General features: G+C 46.1%; 1 protein-coding gene across 1 annotated transcript; it reads right to left on the reverse strand.

Annotated features, from left to right (window-relative positions):
* Positions 1 to 577: 577 nt before the first annotated feature.
* On the reverse strand, positions 578 to 2,149 carry LOC139053045 (uncharacterized). The gene is made up of 2 exons (XM_070530180.1): positions 2,023 to 2,149; positions 578 to 1,769 (listed from the first exon to the last, which is right to left on the reverse strand). Exons 1-2 carry the CDS (start codon positions 2,094 to 2,096, stop codon positions 800 to 802), a joined length of 1,044 nt encoding a protein of 347 aa, XP_070386281.1. The 5' UTR covers positions 2,097 to 2,149; the 3' UTR covers positions 578 to 799.
* Between the last annotated feature and the right edge of the window lie 14,335 nt (positions 2,150 to 16,484).

Genomic DNA, 16,484 nt, shown 5'->3' on the forward strand with positions numbered 1-16,484 from the left:
GCATCTGCGCTGCTTGCCATGAAGGAAGTGTCGTCCAATGGATGTGGTGTAGCTCTTATCACTCGTTTCCAGCGCCTACATCCGCGCCACGTTGTCGCAAACAGTTCAAACGCAAAACCGGGCCTAGTGGAGGGGCGTGCAGGGGTTCCGAGACTCTCAAGTAGTTTCCCACAGGTGCCCTGTACTACGTCTGTCTCTCTCTCTCTGTCTAGGCCCTGCGAGCGCTGTGTTGTCCTGAGGTCATAACCTGCCCGAGGTGGGGGTGGTGCTCGAACAGTGATGCAAAGGACAGTGTTGTGTGACCACCACTCATAGGCTGAAAACGTAGCATTCATGTATGTGCGTGTGTGAGTGCGTGTGTGTGCGTGTCTAGAATCAGTGTTTCCCCCCTGAAAGCCTTGTGTGTGGTGGGCTGCACCTCCTCTGCCCGTAGGAGAAGGGACTGGGGAGCGCGACCGGAAGAAGGCGAGAGTGTATCATATGGCAAGTGCTTTGTGCCCAGAGACGTGTTTGTGATTGATGCAAAAGAAAGAATAATAAAGTGAATTATAGAACTAGGAGATGAGACGAGGCTGTGTCCACCTTTGAAACAAAAACAAGGACACTTTTTTTGTCGACAAAACAGTGCACGTTGCCTCAGTAGCAAGCGAAGCCAGGTCAATGTGCAGGTGCAACTGCCGCACCCTCGATAGGATGCGTCTGTTGGAAACTCTGCACAATTGCGCCTCACCCAGGAGAAGCTAGCAAGGTCCGGCAACACAGGTTGCAAGCCCAGGGCAGCGCGTTGTGGTAGGTGCACCTACGCGCCACGCCAGCAACAGAGGGCGTGCAGGTAGGACACGCACCACTGGTAGATCCTGCGGATGTGCCAGCACCGGGCGCCGGCCTTGTAGAACTCGTCGGCGGTGATGTTATTGAAGACTTCGTCGAAGATGTGGTGGGAACTCGCCCTCTTGCCATTGCTGCACAGCTGACGACCGGCCGGGCTTGCACCGCGTCGGCTAAGTCCCAAGTCGCACCCCGCTCGGCGACGTCGCTCTGCCCGGTCACGACAGCACTTGACCATCTGCTGTAAAAGCCCGAGCAGTCCCGCCCAGAGGCGCGTCCACATCGGCCGGCGTCGTGGCTCGATGCGCGGCTCCAGTGGGACCTCGACCCATTGCTCCAGCAACTTGTTCGTAGACAGCAGAGACGAATCGGTGAGGGCGCAGACGTGCGTCTGAGGTGCAGTAGGGCTGGCGCTGGTGCTTGGCGCATAGCTGCTGCTGCTGCTGCGGACGGATGAGTGGTCGCTGCTCCTGAGCCTCTGGTAGCCTGGAAAGACGAAGTAGCCTCGCTGCGCAGACTTTGTCGAGGAGTCGCTGAGAAACGACACGGTGCTGGGCGTGGCCCGGAAGTCTGCGCGCTGGCTGCTCACGTCCAGGATGAGCGCCATTGAGTGCTCGTCCACCTCATCGTTGCCCTCTTGCCCGCCGGAGGACGGCGAGCCAGGGCTGGCGGTGCTGGTCGACGTTTCAACTGATATAGGCGGTAGACTCGGTTCTTCCTCATCGCCCTCCCACGGAAGCGCGTCGACGGCTGAGCAGAAGTCTGGCGAAGGAAGCCACCAGGCCGGAGCCAGGCCACTTTCGGCCTCCGACTGGTTGGCCTCGACGTCGCCGCCCTCGCCCGAGGGGTACGGCCACTGTGGCTGGCCCGGGACCGTGGTGCTGCCATACTCGTCGCCACCGCCGGTAGTTATAGTGGACGGCGCCTTCAGCAGGATGTCACTGCATTACCGCATTGCACATTAAATCGACATAACCTAAACAACCGCAAATGCGATAAGTCAGTCAATGGGCGCTACCGTCGTCTTTGGCTGCGGAGGTTCTGCGACGCGATTAACCCTGAACCCGACCCTGTTCTGTCGGCCGTGCAATAAACGGCTCGCCCGAGCGCAGCGACCCAGATTATGCAACGCACGCGTCGACGCGGCCAACGCAGCCGCGCACTATGTCGGGATCATTGGCCTCCTCCGCTCACCGCGTGTTGGTGGGCCCATCCTGGCAGGGCTGCCGGTCAGCGTCTCCTGGAAGCTGGGACGACGTGACCTCCATGGCCGAAATCGTAGGCCGCTTCGTCCTCTTTGCCACCGGGCACGTGTTTGTTGTTGCAGCATGCCGCCATTCTGAGAGAGCGCGCCGGGTGCGCGTTCGCCACTGTCTTTCTGGAAACCGCGGGACGACGCTCGCACGGCGCTTTTTCTGTACGCTGCAAAAATCACTGCAAAATACAGCAAATAAACGTTTTTCATCATAATCTGTATGCTGCAGGCGGCAGCACGTAGAAAAATGCTGAGACGAAGCTATGACGAAGCTTTGACACCTCTGTAGACCTCGATCGGGCTGCTATGGGCTTTGGTACGTTTCAATCAGCACCCAGTCGCTAAATTAACCTCGAAACAGTCCTACCGGATCACCGCGGTCCGAAAGCGACTAGCCATTCAAAGATAGGCTCTTTAATGGGTCATGGAGAGCTTTGCCTCGGGGCATGCCGAGCGTGCTCATCCAGATGAGTATAATGAAAAATAAAATTACGTGCACAGTTCACAACATTCATAGAGTGTCTCAGTGGAGCCGTCGACATTGGTGAGTCGGCGTACACGTATGGAGACATCACTGCTGCACCGTCTTGCGGTGGTGCTTCGCTAAAGTATTAAATGTGTCAGATAAATTTATTTTCTCGTAATTAATAAACTTACATCTGCCGCTACGGTCATTGCGTACAACCACTACATTCTACCGGTGCGTGACAACAATGAAGTCCTCAGAGACTCAGAGACTCAGAGACAAGACTCAGAAGGGGATAGTTTTATGACTACAGGGCAGGTTGATTGCATAATGCTTACAGCAGCGACCCCTACTGTAATTGAAACAGTTATCGTGGCCCTAGAAAACAAAGCTACAGGCGGGGAAGACGAAATAGAGTCTTTACCTTTCAAGTATGTCGCTCATCTTATTAGTCCTGTATTAGCCCATATAATAAACCAGATGCTTACACGTGGTGAGTTCCCTGATGAAGTAAAAATAGCCACACCTGTTTCCAAAGGTGGCGATGAGAAAAAGCTTACCAACTACAGGCCGATGTCTGTTTTGCCGGTGTTTTCCAAGATATTAGAGCGTGTTATTAATGATAGGCTTACGTCTTTTTTTTCATAAACACGAAATAATTACGAAGTCGCAGTGTGGCTTTCAAAACGATAAGTCTGCAGAGCTAGCTTTAATAAACATTAAGGACAAAATAATTGAAAACATTGTGAACAAGCTGCTCACTCTGGGGATATTCTTGGATTTGAAAAAGGCGTTCGACACTGTGCAACACGATATCCTTCTTAAGAAGCTTGCTGCGCATGGTGTTCGAGGTGTAGCAGAGAATTTGATTACACAATATCTCTCAAATCGGTATCAGTATGTATGCGTCGACAATCTGGTATCACAAAATTGAAAGTCGAATATGGCGTCCCTCAAAGATCAATCTTAGGACCCCTCTTATTTCTTGTATACGTAAATGATATAACGTCAATACCAAACTCCTCTGAAATATTAATGTATGCTGACGACACTAATATCTTCTTCACTGGCACTACAAAAGAGGTCATAGAATCATCAGCTAACAGTTACCTCTTAAGGCTGTTTCACATGCTGCGACTGCAACGACGAAAACCGGTGCTGTCGCACGCGTCGCAATGGTATTTTTAGAGGGCTCATTTCACGTGATTGCGATTTCAACAATGGGACTGGTGCGACGCCCAGGGTTGCTTACTGCCAGGTTTCGTGGCACACGCTGCATAATTCTTTTATTGTAATGAATAAAACGTTTACAGTATAATATTCTTGGCTTTTCTTGATTAGAAGCAAATAATATGTACATTTACTAATTTAAAAACGTTAGTTAAGATTTGTCTTGGAGTGCGCGACGGCGGTTTTGGTAGTTCAGTGCGACATGGCGCACGTAAACAGCGGTTCGCATGTGGTTCTGCGCCGTGAGTTGTCTCATCTGCCTTCTATGACCGTTTCGTTCTGCTAGCGCTACAACAATCTCCAAGATGACATATCGACCAGTTCATATTGCTGCCCTCACCGCATATGCAGTATTCAAGATCCTCGCGCTACCCGTGCTCAGCGTCAGCTTTTGAAGAAATGATGCGTGTATATTGCCCGTGATTGCGCATATGTGGTGCCTGCTACTAGCCATATTCTTACGCCAAACGCAACAAGAAGCACCAACCCGAAAGCACGCGTGTGCCACTGAAGGAAGCCTCAAATGATCTGTGTGATTACTACGTGGAATGAAAATTGTGTTGTGAAATTTAACTTTAGCGCTATCCTGGTTCGTCCATCACCGTGCTTGCGCTGCGAATATATATATGGGAGCCCTCTCTAAATATTTCAAAAGGCGCAAAGCCGACGCATCAAATGTTTCGAGCAGTTACCGTCACTTTTGTAGAAACCTGTACGTTGTAACATATCATTCTAAAAGACACGCTTCTCGTCCACTTTGTTGTTCTGGGTCTCGCGCTGGCGGTATACTCGGAACTTCTAACAAGAAGACCATATCAATAAGCGCTATTCATAATGCAGGATCGTAGGCCTGCGGCAGGCGCACTTGCCGTAGAATGTTTCAGCTTTCTGGTCAGCCTCGCACTTCTCTCACGCTTAACCTGTTTTGTGGAAATAAATATTATTCTTATATTATTAATGTTATTAGATATTATGGTTTCTTCACTGTAATTTATAGCAATCATCCAGATTTCTTAAGCTAGTCATGCATTTAACCTGTATTAGATAAACATTGTTACGACATCCTTATGGGAGTCATTTCAAACTAGATTGCTCAGCCAGAGAAAGTACAAATGCAAGTCTCAATCTTTATTCGAATTTGGTATTCCTAAACAGATTATATTGGCAGAATTTTATGCCTGCTTGCATTTCCTGCAATTCAATGTTCAGAGCTGGAAAAACTGATTCCTTTTCTTGCTGTCGACAGGCTGCTGCAATGTCGAAATTATTCATTTCGAAAGTGTTAAGCAATGACTATATGTCTAAGCTTATCAATGCGTTTTTGTTCCAAGAACACAATTAAGTTTTCTCTCTCCCTCTTTTGACAGCCGTGGAATGAAACCGTTCACTTTCATAAGTATCAGGATGCAAACATACTGGAGTTTGTCCTGAGCATTTGTCTGCATACTATAGTGTGCGTGTTTGTATGAAATTCTGGTGTCACAATCGCAGTGATCTACACATGTTGTTATCTTGCAACAAACAAATTTATTTAACTTTCTTTTCAAATCTGCATTGTGGCCATGCAGTAACAACTACATAATTAAGCAAAAAAAAAACTGCAGATTCAGTGTACGTGTTGGAATCTACGCGAAGTGAAGTTTTTGTCAAGTAGTCAATTAAATGCGGTTAACGTAACTGCGATATATACAATTTGTCTTACTTTCAACAATCCAACATATCATCTTTTGCAAGGTTTGCTTATGCACCACATAAGTCACAACCTTAATGTCATGTAATCTTTATGCATTACACTGTTCACAAACCATACCGAAACGCAAATGACAGTTAATGTAGATGAATGCTGCGAGACATCAACACAGTGACATTTGTTGAGCAAGGAATGGTGCGAGGTGTATGCCGGTGAATGAATGACATGCTTATGTACTTATTCATTTATATACCTCGCAGGCTGCAAGGTTGGAGCATTATGCAAGGAGGAATAAAAACGTTGTTATAAAAGGAAGAAGGGCACAACGAAAAAAACCAGCAAAAAAGCAGTACCAATACATTGCACCAACTAGCCCAACATGTTTTACTGGCACAACATTATACAATACTTAACAAACAATAACAGAAAATGTTACTGCCCATGCACCTTATACAGACGGTAAACCTGCGAAGCTGGAATGTGCGGCCCCAGTGTTTATCACTGAGTTAATTCCAATCATTTATTCAAGTCTTTCTATAATATTGGTTATGTCTGTGTTTCTTAATGAGGTTATGCACATGTTTGGCTTGGGTTCATCACATTGTTTATTTGGAATGCCACACATTGCACTTTTCAAAATCACCATCATGGAAAGTGCAATGAGTGGTTCATTGTGTTAATCCAGCGGGTACATCAAAGTATTTATGAATTATGTTTCGCACCTGTGTTTTGTAATGCGTTAATCATAATGTTTATGACTCAGTTATGCACTGTAGTTACCAAGTGACGCACCCGGGCTGCACATTTCATTTAATTAAATACAGGGACACATTTTTGAACCTATTGGGAAGTCGGAGAGAGGCTGTTGCACGCGCGCTCTGCTGCTAGAGAGAAACGACGTCACTATCGGTCTAGCCAATGGCCCACCACACCTTTGCTGCGAGATAATAATGACATCATGATCTTGTCTTAACCCCATCCCCCTCTGTGTCCCTTCCCTGCAATAATACCTAAATAAATGTATGTTTGAAATGCATAAGCATTGCTATGTCTACCCAACAAGAAATTTCTCTGTCCATCATGCAAGACGAATGCAATGGCTCACACGCCGACACTAGGGTTTTTGTGATCGGACCATGAGGGTTTCGCATAGGCATATACAGCTTCACTGTAAAAAAGAATTAACACCTTTCTGCTAGAGACCAAGACAATTATGAGGTGTATTAACAAGTGAAAGTTTATTGAACATGCCGAGTAAATGCTGGTCGACAGGCAATAAATCGAATTTACACAAAAAGCAGAATCAAGATCTGATGTGTGTCCATACAGATCCCTACAAGAAACGCATCCATCTCTGAAAGTGTAACAGAGGTCATGCTGACACAAGATTCTCGCAGTGTCTTTGCATCTATAGCTTCCGTAATTTCTCTAGGCAGCCGATCTCCACAGAAAGCTAGCTTCCTCTACAATGCACTCTCCACATCTGAGCGTGCATTGTGGAGGAAGAAGCTAGCATTCTGTGCAGATCGGCTGCCTAGAGAAGTTACGGAAGCTGTAGATCTAAAAATGCTGGGTTAGTCTTGTCAGCACGGTCTCCATTAGAAATGGATGCATTTCCGCTCAGGAAACGCACATGAATTTTCGCTTCTCCTTTTTGTGCTTGTTCAGTCTATTGTCAGCGAGCATTTATTTACTCAGTCTGTATGATAATGTTTTGGTTGTTAGATCATCTCGGTTTTCTCGTTCGTCCTATGTGTTCTCTGGTGCCATTTGCAGCCAGGGTATTCATTTCTTTTTTTTAGTCTTCAACAAGTCACTTTATAGCCCTTATGATGCTTCTGTGTACCTTGTAAAATCTTTTATTTGGCCAATGTAGCAAGAATGTATAGTGTGAACCAGTAAGAACAGGGTACTCTAACTTCTAATTAAAAGGTTTATTCTGAAAATGCAGTGATCTATAAAGGTTACCAGAAAGTAGTACAGCAATAAAACCTGATAAAGACTTGTGCTTGATGAAACCTAACATAAAAGCGCGAAAGGGAGAAAATACATATAAGATACATTGTGATCACCAAGTGTGCATGTGGCTACCTTCCAGGAAACTCATTTTTTTTCACAATGGCATGGAACTGGAAGAATGTGCTTGCATAAGCAAGCTGTCAGTCTGTCTACTGGAATAACAACAGTGTTTCTTGAAAGGTGCTGGCATGCAGGATTGGCAGTTGTAATTATTTTTTTCCTGCACTTGGAATTTTTCTCTATTTTCTTTCTGTAGCATTTTTATTTATGTTTGGCTGCATCAAGCACCAATTTTTATCTATCCTTCAAAGATGTCTTTCTTTTTCTGGGGAAAACTCGGGGAAGGCGGGAGATGGAAATTCAAGACCATGAGGAACATGAGAAGAAGGTGAAAGTAGGAGCCAACGTTTCGACAAGTGGACCTTGAAGAAGACAAGTCCACTTGTCGAAACTTTGGCTCCTGCTTTCACTTTGTTCTCGTTTTGCTCATCGTCCTTTTTTTCTGGTAATTTATATAACTCGCCACATTTTACAAATGAACCTCAGTTGAAAGTTAGTCCTCATCCATATCTAGTGTCATCCTGTTGATACTGCTTCATGCTATGCACTCTTGCAACATGTGTGTGTGTGTGTGTGTGTGTGTGTGTGTGTGTGTGTGTGTGTGTGTGTGCACGCGTGGATTTTGATGTGAGATTGGGCCCTTGGGCAGAGGTATCGTTCTGCTCCTGTGCAGCCTTATGAATTCTTTCACTATACTGCAACAGAAATGCGATGGAGAGGAACGAAGTGAACACATAGAGCGCCTCATTCTTGTCTGTTGTCTATCTGTTGCGCTTTAGTTAACAATGAATACACACAAACTCATCTAGTTTTCAGTTATTATGTCGGGCTTATAAGCCCGCTTGTGTTTTGGAATATCTATATGGCTATGCATCCTGTAATTCAATTTCTGGCCATGTGCTTGCAAGTCGCGTGTCAATCTCCTGATCTTCCTGACAATCTTGTATGATGTGCAGGCCCAGAGAGTTTCTGGTGAATCCATGCAGGGTGTTGTGCAAGGTGTAATCTGCACTACAAGTGCTGCTTTGATTGCTTTCATTTCAGCTTTTCTAGGTGTAGGATGACCTGGAATGGTACTCACTTATATGGGGTTTAGTTCTATGTAGTGTCATATTACTGTTACACTGCTATTGCCAGATCAGTGTACTATATAGTGTTTGTGAAGGGAGGGGTAGTCGTCTTTGCATCTCATATGCTAGCTGGCATAGTATCTTGAGACAAGTTTCTGAGCTCTTGAGACAAAGAAGTTGTGCTGCAGGCTGCAACTCTACTCTGTCTAGGTACTTGTTCGTTAGCTCTTTCTCATAGAGGTCTTCAAGCATGGTAAAGTTGGAAAGACCTGTTATTAGTACCCGATGCCTGTATTCGATGAGTTGTCTTTATGTGCTGCTGGTAATTCATACCGTACCATACCTTGGTCACAACCACAGCGTCTGCGATTTTCTATAGTATCCACTTGTCCACCCCCATTATTTCGAGATTATTCTTTTCACCAGGTGTCGAAGCTGCGTCCAGGCATTGCTTAATTGTTTCACCCACGTGCTGGCTCTGCCGTCATGGGCTTACACTAGCTGAGGTTTTGTGGATGTTGACTTGCGGGCATATTTTTCCAGCTATGTGGATCACAATGTGCAATCTGGGGTAGTTCTGGTTTCTAGTCTTTCTTTTTTTTCCGACGTCGATATGAGCTCGCTTATCAGAAAGCGAGAGGCCACTGGCCAAGAAAGTCTGCAGTGTTGTCGAGGGCTTGTTGCATCATTCTTGATTTCTGTATAAGATAGCTTTCCCATAGACTGTAATACACCATAGCCTGTAGTATTTCTTGTAGTATGCCCGTGTTGTTGGTGTGTTTGGGCCAAATGTACCTCCAACTCTCACCTGGAAATTTCTGTCTTTCAGAAAGTTACTGTTTAATTGCTCTACCAGAAATGTTTTTGCTCATCGTTCCTCTTATTAGAGCAGCATGAGGTACTGCTGTTCAAAGCCTCTTCACTCTCTTCATTCTTTCATAAGCGGTATTACACAATGTCCTGAAATAAAGTTTCTGCTGCTTACGGCCCACTCATATCTGCCAGAAGGGACAACTCTTGAAAAAGTTTTCTTTGTACCATGTGTGCGACGTAGTATGCGCATTCATGCCTTGACATATATACATCTATAGAACCAGCTTCCTGACAGAGTACTTGCTATACCTGATCATGCTTATTTGCGCAGTGCTGTTGAACAATACATATTGATGCAATGAATGTTTACACACTCGAATTATCACGAAAGATGGTTGTTTTACAATTCTGCCCTTTGCTTTCTATTGCTTTTCTATTGGTGTTAAATTTTGCATAAGCATGCCCCCTATGCAATGGTATTTTGAAGTGGAAGGGTTCAATAAAAGGTGATGAACTAAATCTAAGTGCAAGAGCTTTTTTTTACGTATGACTCCCATGGAAATGAAACTTCCATGGCTGGCAAATCAACCCCTCACCTTGTGTTAGCAGCAGAATCCAATAGCCACAGTGGCAGGTGAACATATTGAAAAACAATATTTCTGTCTATAATTTTTTTTCTTGCCTGTATGTAAGTAAAGTTTGGAATAAGTTTGTCATTGCAAAAAAGCCCAGTTTATGGTCTTTTATTAAATAAACCACATATTGTGTATAGTTGAAATGCAGAAATTTGTTCTAAATTCCTTGGGTGATATATGTTCTTGCAAGTAGCGTGGTATTTCATTACTTATAAAGATAGTAATCGCAGCGGATATCGTTATATGGGTTTACACACTGATATATGTGATCACAAACTTATTAGAAACTTACTAGAAACATGTAAGGCATGAATGTTTCTGCACACTTGATCAGCTGTGAACTTGCAAGAACTGCTTGTACTGGCCGACTTCACTGCGCAGTTTTGATTTACTTTTCTTCAGCGTGTCGTTTTATACTGTTTTATCCCCACAAGAACAGGCCGATTGCCTGCTTTTCGCATTGTTGCACGAGTTCTACATGATTGTGCAGGAGGGTACGTTGTCACTGTGCCACTATAGCAAGCAGTTTACTGAATCTACTAGCTGTACAGTTAATTACCTTGCAGAGCAATTGTTCATACAGATGCAGTAAGGATACAAAGTCCGCAACATAGTCAATGTTTATTGGTTTCTGTGCAAGAAAAAAACAATTCTCCAGAGTAGAGGTGCGTGCACCTCTTCTCTGGAGAATTTCTCTTGAGTTGCAACTTAACGTGCATGTAATATTTTATTCAAGCCACGGATTTAATGCTATCGTAGCAAATTCATTACGATAGCCTACACTTTTGCTCTGTCAAATTTAATAAGAGAAAAGATAAGCTTTCAAGATGCATCGGGAAATTCATGCTTGAAAACCGACAAGAAAATGCAACTGAACGGTACCTCGTTCAGCGCAACGTTGAAACTTCGGGTACTTTGCTGTCTTGTCATTTGCCCATGCCGAGGCTGAAATAATTCAAGCTGCTCCGTAAGCGCGATTTTTGCATGCTACTCAAGAAAAAAACATTGTGACGACCTCGTCGTCTGCTGGGGATCGAACACCTCCTAGCACTGACAACTCGCAAAGGCGTACGAAGCAAACGTGAAAATGCACGTGATTTGCTGTGTAGCGTGTCAACAAACGCATAGAAATCGGAGAATGCAATCTGCGCTACAAGTTTTTTATTCTCCCTTCGCGTACGTACCGAATTCGACGATCCACGTCTCCGCGCATTGCACTTGTCGTGCGAGACGCCATTTTCCAAAACAAACCGGCGAAACAGCTCCGTTGACAGCTCTCCGCGCAATTTCGACGGAAAATCGCAGCGATCGGTGCGACGGTGCGACAGTGCGACCAACCGGTTGGTCACAGCCGAAAATAAGGGGGTCGGCACTGCGACTGTGATTTTCATAGCAAACGACGGAAATCGCACTTCCGGTGCGATGAAAATCGCATCATGTGAAACAGGCTTTAAACTTCTTCAGGTGGCTTAATAGCAACCAGCTGAGTCTAAACAGATGCAGAACCAAATATATAATTTTTAAGCCAGCAAATAAAAGAGACCCCTACTGTGTCCATCTGAACTTTGAGGGCACGTTACTGGAACAAGTTACAGAGCAAAAGTTCTTGGGAATATGGTTTACAGAGGACCTTACACGGAATACTCACGTTAACAACTTAAAATTGAGCTATCTCGAGTTACTGGCTGCATGTATAAAATACAAAGTATACTACCCACCTGGTTGAAACAAACATTATACTACTCACTTTTCTGTTCAAAACCAAATTATGGCATTTTAGTATGGGGAACTACAACAGCTTCAAACTACAAAAAACTAATCATTGTACAAAAAAAAAGATATTCAGGATGTGTGAAAACTATGTGGGTACAAACGGGGACTCCGATCAAACCGTGTCTTCCTTAATTATAGCATGCTTAAAGCAGATCAAGTTTATTATTTCGAACTACTCCAGTGGATTTATAAAAAGAGGCTGCGCACAGTACCTGTCGACGCTTGCACCTCATACCTAATACGTAGACCACACCATCTAAAGCCCGCCACAAGAACTAATTACGGAAGGCAAATAGTGAACTATCGAACAATTAATATGATAAACAGTGATCACTTTAACGTACAATACACACAATCATTCCACAACTTCAAAAATGGCTGTAAAAACCTATTAGAGGGCAGTGACAATGCATTTTCATTTTCAGTAAGCTGTGCTCATCCCTGTTAACACATGTAACCTCGGTTATGTTACAGATTTTTCTCAGCGCTTGTAAATTCTATTTGCCATTGTTTCGGCATCTACATTGTACATCAGTCTAAACCTTCGTTCTTTTCTGGAATGTTTTCTACGGACTGATCTATTTACTGTATATGCTACTTATTTTCGGGCCGGTGACTCTATGGTTTTCTTTTCTTTGTTGACTTATGATGAAAGCCAATTTTATTGTTAAATAATACTTATTGCTTATATATCTTCTGGTTTCTTAAACATCTATCACGTTGAAGCAACGGTAATGCTTTGGAGACATGCGTTCTGAATAATTGAATTTTTCGTTGCTGTGTGCTGTGTGTGAAAGATATGTTCGACAAATATGTATGTGAACGATATGTCATGCTGCCTTGAACTGTAGGAGTGCAGAGGCTCTGTCAGGCATTTTGGCTTTACCTCTGCCTCCTACATGGAGAGAACCCGTGAAACAATAAACAATAAACGAACAAACAAAATATGACTGCACTGCGTCATGTTTCCTTCAGTGCGTCAGCCTTCTTGAGTGCTGCACGAGCGATTAATCCCCAACTAGCCCATGCACTTGAAAAGAAGTTAGTGAAGGAGTACTGTGAACTTGTTGTGAACTAGATTCCACATGCCGAATAGAATAGCCCACTGCCAGCTGAAACAGACGGCATGGCTGATGAGGTACGCACTTCCCATTGTTCGGCTACTAGTGAATTTCACTTGCGAAAGTTATCTTTACCACTGCAAACAACGCAGAGCTCGCCCGTTAAACTCGAGTCACCTGAGACCACACGAAACAAGTCGCGGCTCACCACTCGACGTTCCACACGGTTCATTCACCACACCACACGAAATTAGGAGTGCCATATTTTAAATCGCTGCTGCGCCAAACGTAACTGAAAATTCATTTCCTTCGACTGAGTTGTCCAGCTGGGCTCGCTCACTCGCCAGTTACGGACTCGATGGACACGCTAGCTCTACGCGTAACTTAAACAAAATAGGCGGTATGGGCGAGATCCAATTATCCAGATTGCTGAGTTCGGAAGCATGTTTCTGTCCGTTTCTAGCACGACAAAATATATCACATACACCAAGCACAGACGTTGCGGCAATCGTGATTCGGTTGAATGTTTTATCAGACCATCGCGTTGAGACTGACGGAACCCAGTGGGCAGGTTGGATTTGTCGGCGTCGTTCGAAGCCGGTTCGGATATTCACGTCGCACTGCCACAGCCCACGGTCGTCGGTCGTGTCGTTGTCGGCCCATACTGTCACAACGCTTTCTGTCAGGAACACTGTCGCGCGCGCGTCGTGCGTCAGAACTCCGGCTATCGTTGGTTCCAGCGTCTTCGCATTGGCGGCCATCACAGGCCTCGCAGCCACCGATTGGTTGACGCCCGCGGCGCGTCGGCGAACTTCTAGCCGTCGATGAAATCCCTGCTCGTCGTCATGATTCGTCCAGTTCCTGACCGACGCTTTTGACGCATGGGCACGTGACTTGCACTGGCGAGGCAGTTCCGTGACTCTGTATGCCGAACCAGTCGCCTCTCCAGCTGTCTTTCCATTTGCTCCACCAGCTCAGCCGCCGCAAGTATGTGACTCAGCCACAGATGAGGAGGAGCAATTTTCGGCTGTAAGGTCTATGAAGCATAATCGCAGTCCAGGATGGTCTGACAGTCGAATTTTATGTGAAGTTTTGGACACTGTTAGGGAAGCCGTTCACATCACTGGTCAACAGGCTACTCGGTGAAGGGACTTTGTCAGCGTCTCAACGAGAGGGGCCAATCACTCTCCTTTGTAAGGACGAGTCGAGAAGCTCCGATCTGAGAGCTTGGAGTCTAATCACACTTCTGAACTGCGATTACAAGCTCATAGCAAAGTGCCTGTGTATGCGACTCGCACTGCAGTACTCAACACTCTTTTGGTTCCGACCAGGCATGCTAAGTCCTGGGGCGCTCCACTCAGTTTAACCTTCTAGCAGTGAGGGACCTTCTCCTATGGGCAAATACCAGTAAACTTCTAGGTATCTTTTGCTCCTTCGATCAGGAGAAGGCTTTAGATATCATTAGACATAGGTACCTTTTCTGTGTTCTGGAAGAGGCTCGTTTTATAGTGGGGGTTTCCGGCAGATGGTCGAAGCTTTGCACTCTCGACCGACTTCTGCTGTTCTCATACGGGAACGCATCTCGGAGGCGTTCATTGTAGGACGTGGTGTACGGCAGGGGGACCCTCTCTCACCTGCCATCTATGTACTCGCTTTTGAACCACTTTTGTAGCGAGTAAATTTTCTCTACCTTCCTACTCTCAAGCACACAGAGGGCCTCCAAGCTCGCATAACCAGCTTGCTTGGTTGAGAAACTTTTCTTCAGCTGTCGTCGTTTATCCTCTTCCATCAGAGATGGGACGCCATAGACGTTTGCATTTAGAGAAATGACTTTATGTACACAATATTTACATCAACAGCTATGTACAGTAGATCTGACGTATCAACTTGACATAGCCGATAGTGCATAACACCGTTCGCACGTCAAGACCCTTCGGTTACACTGGGACCGGCGCCTTAACTCGGCAGGGCCTAAAGTGCAGAGCACCTTTCCTGCACCCGGAACCCCCGTGAGAGGTCGGGAGCCAGGTTTTAACCCTTGAGTTGCTCCTCCCGAATCCCCTCACGGCAAATCACTACACTCCAATGACCTGATTGGGTCAACTGGGCTGTCACTCATTGGCCACTCTCTGTCTCACCCGCTCCCTGCGTTCCTTGGAACATTCAGAGAGATAGAGGGAGAGAAAGGAACCACCAAACAACAAATAAACAAATAACATCCCAAACATCCTGCTCGGTGACATGTACGGGAAAGTCTCCCGACACTTTGAAGAACACTTACGGAGAACGAGCATCTGCGTCGTCCCGTCCTAGCACCTTAATTAAAACCATCGCGCACTGCGGGCCGCAAAGGGCACCCCTGCCGAAGCGCACGCACCGATTCACCATGCCGCCTTGTGCATGGTTCGTCTCCTCCGGCGGGCCCATAAAGCTAAGTGCACAAATGGATTTGTCTCCGGTGCCAGCCTGCCTTTCAAGAGACCGCGCATCGGGTCACCGATCTCTCTGGCTTTAAGTTGCCCCTTTGTACCCTAAGCGTGCCCATTGACGCCCTAAAGACGCTTTGCCCGTGGTCCGTCCCAGGCAGGGCGCCTCGGTCTACGCTACCGGGCCAAAAGGCCCCCAACGTCGCACCCTTTCCTACGTTTCAAGACCGCACGCGCGACAGGTTAAGATGTCTCGAGGTGTCGATGCGGGGTATCTGCCGCCAAAGAGCGCCTCCCGACTCATTACCGAAGCGCCCGGCTGGTTTTACTCTCAGCGAAGCCCGAAAACGGCGACCTCCCACAATTCTGGGACGAAATTACCTCTCAGCGTCCATGCCGTTTGTCAACATCCTTTACAGAGTGGTTGTCCTGTGACATTAGAATTGGCAAGTTCCTACTCCCACCAGGGTCCCCTCCGGTTGCGCTCATTGCCTGTACGGATGACTTGTCCATTGTCGTCTCGGACGAGGCATCAGCTTGCAGCATCTTGGAGGTTATGGACAGTTACTGCAAGGCCAGCGGTGCAAGGTTGTATAGGTCGAAAAGCGCAGCCATGTACTTGAACTCCAATCCGTCCACTCCGCAGCCCGTTCATGGTCTCCCCGTGAAAACGCGGTTTGGCATTCTACGTTTCCATTTCGAACCAGATGGTCTCTCTCCTGAAAATTGGCAACAGGATACGGGGAAGCTCGAAACGATGATTCCGGAATTCAGCGCGTTGTCATCCACATTGACTGCTCGAGCGACAATTCTTCGTTCATACCTATTTTCCTACCTGACGTACATGTGGCGTGTGCTATCTCCTGTTCCAACCAGAACCCAGCTTATCTTGGATAGGGTCCTCTGTCGCTTCCTCTGGAAAGGGACAACTGGTTGTGTAGCTAGGCAGGTTCTCAAGTTGCCCAAGCGTATTCATTGTGGCCATTGCACCATACACGTCAGGTGGACCCAGGTCACTCTCTTAACTCGGATATGCTTCTTACTCGAAGATTTAACTTCCTTTCTTTTAGCACATCACTACGCTTGTTTTCGCAGAGCCCATTTTCCCACTGTGTACCTCGCTCAAGTTCCCCGTCCGGCATGTATGCGGCGGCTGCC

Source organism: Dermacentor albipictus, unplaced genomic scaffold (assembly GCF_038994185.2).
Source record: "Dermacentor albipictus isolate Rhodes 1998 colony unplaced genomic scaffold, USDA_Dalb.pri_finalv2 scaffold_60, whole genome shotgun sequence".
NCBI classification, from domain to species: domain Eukaryota; kingdom Metazoa; phylum Arthropoda; class Arachnida; order Ixodida; family Ixodidae; genus Dermacentor; species Dermacentor albipictus.

Excerpts from the sequence above, each read along its gene's own strand:
- LOC139053045 (XM_070530180.1), bottom strand. The coding sequence starts at position 2,096 with ATGGAGGTCACGTCGTCCCAGCTTCCAGGAGACGCTGACCGGCAGCCC. Across the intron at positions 1,770-2,022 it reads GATGGGCCCACCAACACGCG|TGACATCCTGCTGAAGGCGC; the intron begins GTGAGCGGAGGA and ends GCGGTAATGCAG.